General features: G+C 47.7%; 1 protein-coding gene across 1 annotated transcript in view; it reads left to right on the top strand.

Moving 5' to 3' along the window:
• The window catches only part of LOC107096826 (growth hormone receptor-like), a 61,272-nt gene that overhangs the window by 45,249 nt on the left and 13,851 nt on the right, over window positions 1–2,172 (top strand). The window contains exon 3 of the mRNA XM_015393696.1: window positions 963–1,104. Coding sequence (XP_015249182.1) covers window positions 963–1,104 — 142 coding nt within the window. The remainder of the gene's footprint in view (window positions 1–962; window positions 1,105–2,172) is intronic.

Raw genomic sequence — 2,172 nt, 5'->3', positions numbered from 1 at the left:
TTTGTTGCTGGGAGCGTCACGGGTTAGCTTCGGTGTGAGTGGTTGAAATAGCACGTCGATAAAGATGACAGACAAGTGGCTTATCCAATCATATGCAAGGAGTTTTGATAAGGCCCAGCCTTCAGTAAAGGCAATTCCTATGGCGGGTTCCCAGATGTATGTGAGTGGAGCTAGGCGGCGCTAGACATGCATCTGGCTCTAACCCTCTCCCTTCGAACCCCTCGGAACCACGCCTTCAAGACACATCAACGCGCAGGCTATCTGTCGAGGTGTTCAGACGAGATCCAGAACGAAACAAGCTGAGTGCTCGTGACACGAGCTAACGACAATATACCGCTTTCCTGCCGCTGCTATCGAGACAATATGGCTTTGAACTAGGTAACGTGACTGAGTTGACGTGACATCACTGGTCCTCGCACCTGCACGAGCATTGGGGTGTCGATTCGCTCATCTGTCAGGGTACGAACACAGGGGGAGGGACAAGCAGACGACCATGATTGACGTGTCAGGAACCAATAGTGGACCCCGGACCGTGCTTTGTGATTGGTGGGGGTTATTCATCAGTTTCACTCTGTAGCGGGGACAATTTATTTTAGTTTCACTTCCAGACCTTCTTAAAGCCACGTAGTAAAAAAATGCATCAGAAAAGATGTACTGCACCTTTAAGCCCGGCTTTATTAAAACCCTGCAGGAAGGCAGTGAAACTCTCCACATATCGTTACCCAAACGGTTTGGAAATAACACATAATGTTGTGAAATAATCCCTGAGAAACAGCCTAGCTTGTTATAAGAAGCATTATTTTTATCTCTCTAATAGGATAACCCCCCCCCCCTCTCTGTTAGAAACCTTCATAGACTCATAATCAATATATGAACAGGGAATTAATGGGACATGGATTTTTTTCCACCACATTATGAAAACTGAGCTGTTTTAATGTTGAAATCTTTGTTTTTACCCACAGAGGCAACAGCTGATGTGATGAAAAGGCCTCAGATCTACTACTGCCGCTCGCCCAACATGGAGGACTTCACCTGCTGGTGGCACCCGCTGGACAACCTGACGGCCGGCGAGGAGGTGGCTTATGTCCTGACGTACTCCAAAGAGTACGTTCCAATTCTGCCCTCCATGAGAGGCTCCCGAGGTGCAGCCGGAGCCCCAGAAACCAGCCTCAGGTTTCTGGGTCATGTGAGCGCTGTCACTTTAATCTCGTTTGATTTCTGCCGGCGTGAAGCTTTTAAAACGTCGATATGTGAGAGCCGGGGCTCTGAAATCCCCAGCGCTGTCACACGTGGGCCCCCGGACGCTCGCCAGGCTTCCCGCGTGGCCTCGAACTCACCGCAGAAATGCTGTCAGTAATCAGGACAAATTGGATTGGGCCTCCGCCCCCATATGGTGCCGGCGCTGGCAGACATATTGATTGTTGTCCTTCTCCTGCTGCCGTGTGTCCGTGAAAACATTTTAAATCTGGGATTATCTGCTCAAAGGACCACCAATCCAACTGGGAATAATCAGCACTGCATTTCTGCACTAAATAACCTGCAGTTCGTCTCTATTCAGGCTGAAAAAATCAAACCTTTATTCTATAAAAATTTATTGAAATATGGGGATTTAACAGCTAATGGGCTCTAAGCAGTTTCCTGCCTTTCTCTACTTGAGGACCTGATTAATCCAGGTTTGTTTGGCCATTGTTGTCATGGTTACCGGGGGTCAGGTCAACATAGATGCTGCCTTGAGTTCAGGAATGGGTGGAGTTGTGCATTAACCTTTATTAAATGGGTTAAAATCTAAATGTATCGACAGTGTTTTTGGATGGGAGGCGTATTCGTCTTATTTCATTCAATGAACTCCAGGTTCAGGGCGTCATTTTGGCCGCAGGAGCGTTTCGATGGCGTCACCATCGCCTCATCCGGTTTCCATTGGTGTGCAAACGTGTTGATGGCGTGTCCGAGTCGCCCCTGCAGTGCTTTTCCATGACACACGGGACCGCAGTCTAATTAATTGGGATGGAGTAACGTTAATGCGGCGTCCTGTGGGCGGAGTCAGAGGAATCCAACAGGATTTAATGTTAGTTTAATCTGTTCCAGGTTCATATCTGTGTTTCTGGAGGAAAAGGAGCAAATAGTTGAGGTTTGGAATTAACCCTTTAAGGATTATTAATCATCGGATCATCC

Source organism: Cyprinodon variegatus, unplaced genomic scaffold, assembly GCF_000732505.1.
Source record: "Cyprinodon variegatus isolate N-32 unplaced genomic scaffold, C_variegatus-1.0 Scaffold653, whole genome shotgun sequence".
Classification (NCBI taxonomy): domain Eukaryota; kingdom Metazoa; phylum Chordata; class Actinopteri; order Cyprinodontiformes; family Cyprinodontidae; genus Cyprinodon; species Cyprinodon variegatus.
The sequence above is the reverse complement of the archived record's forward strand: the minus strand, read 5'-3'. Positions and strand labels throughout refer to the sequence as shown.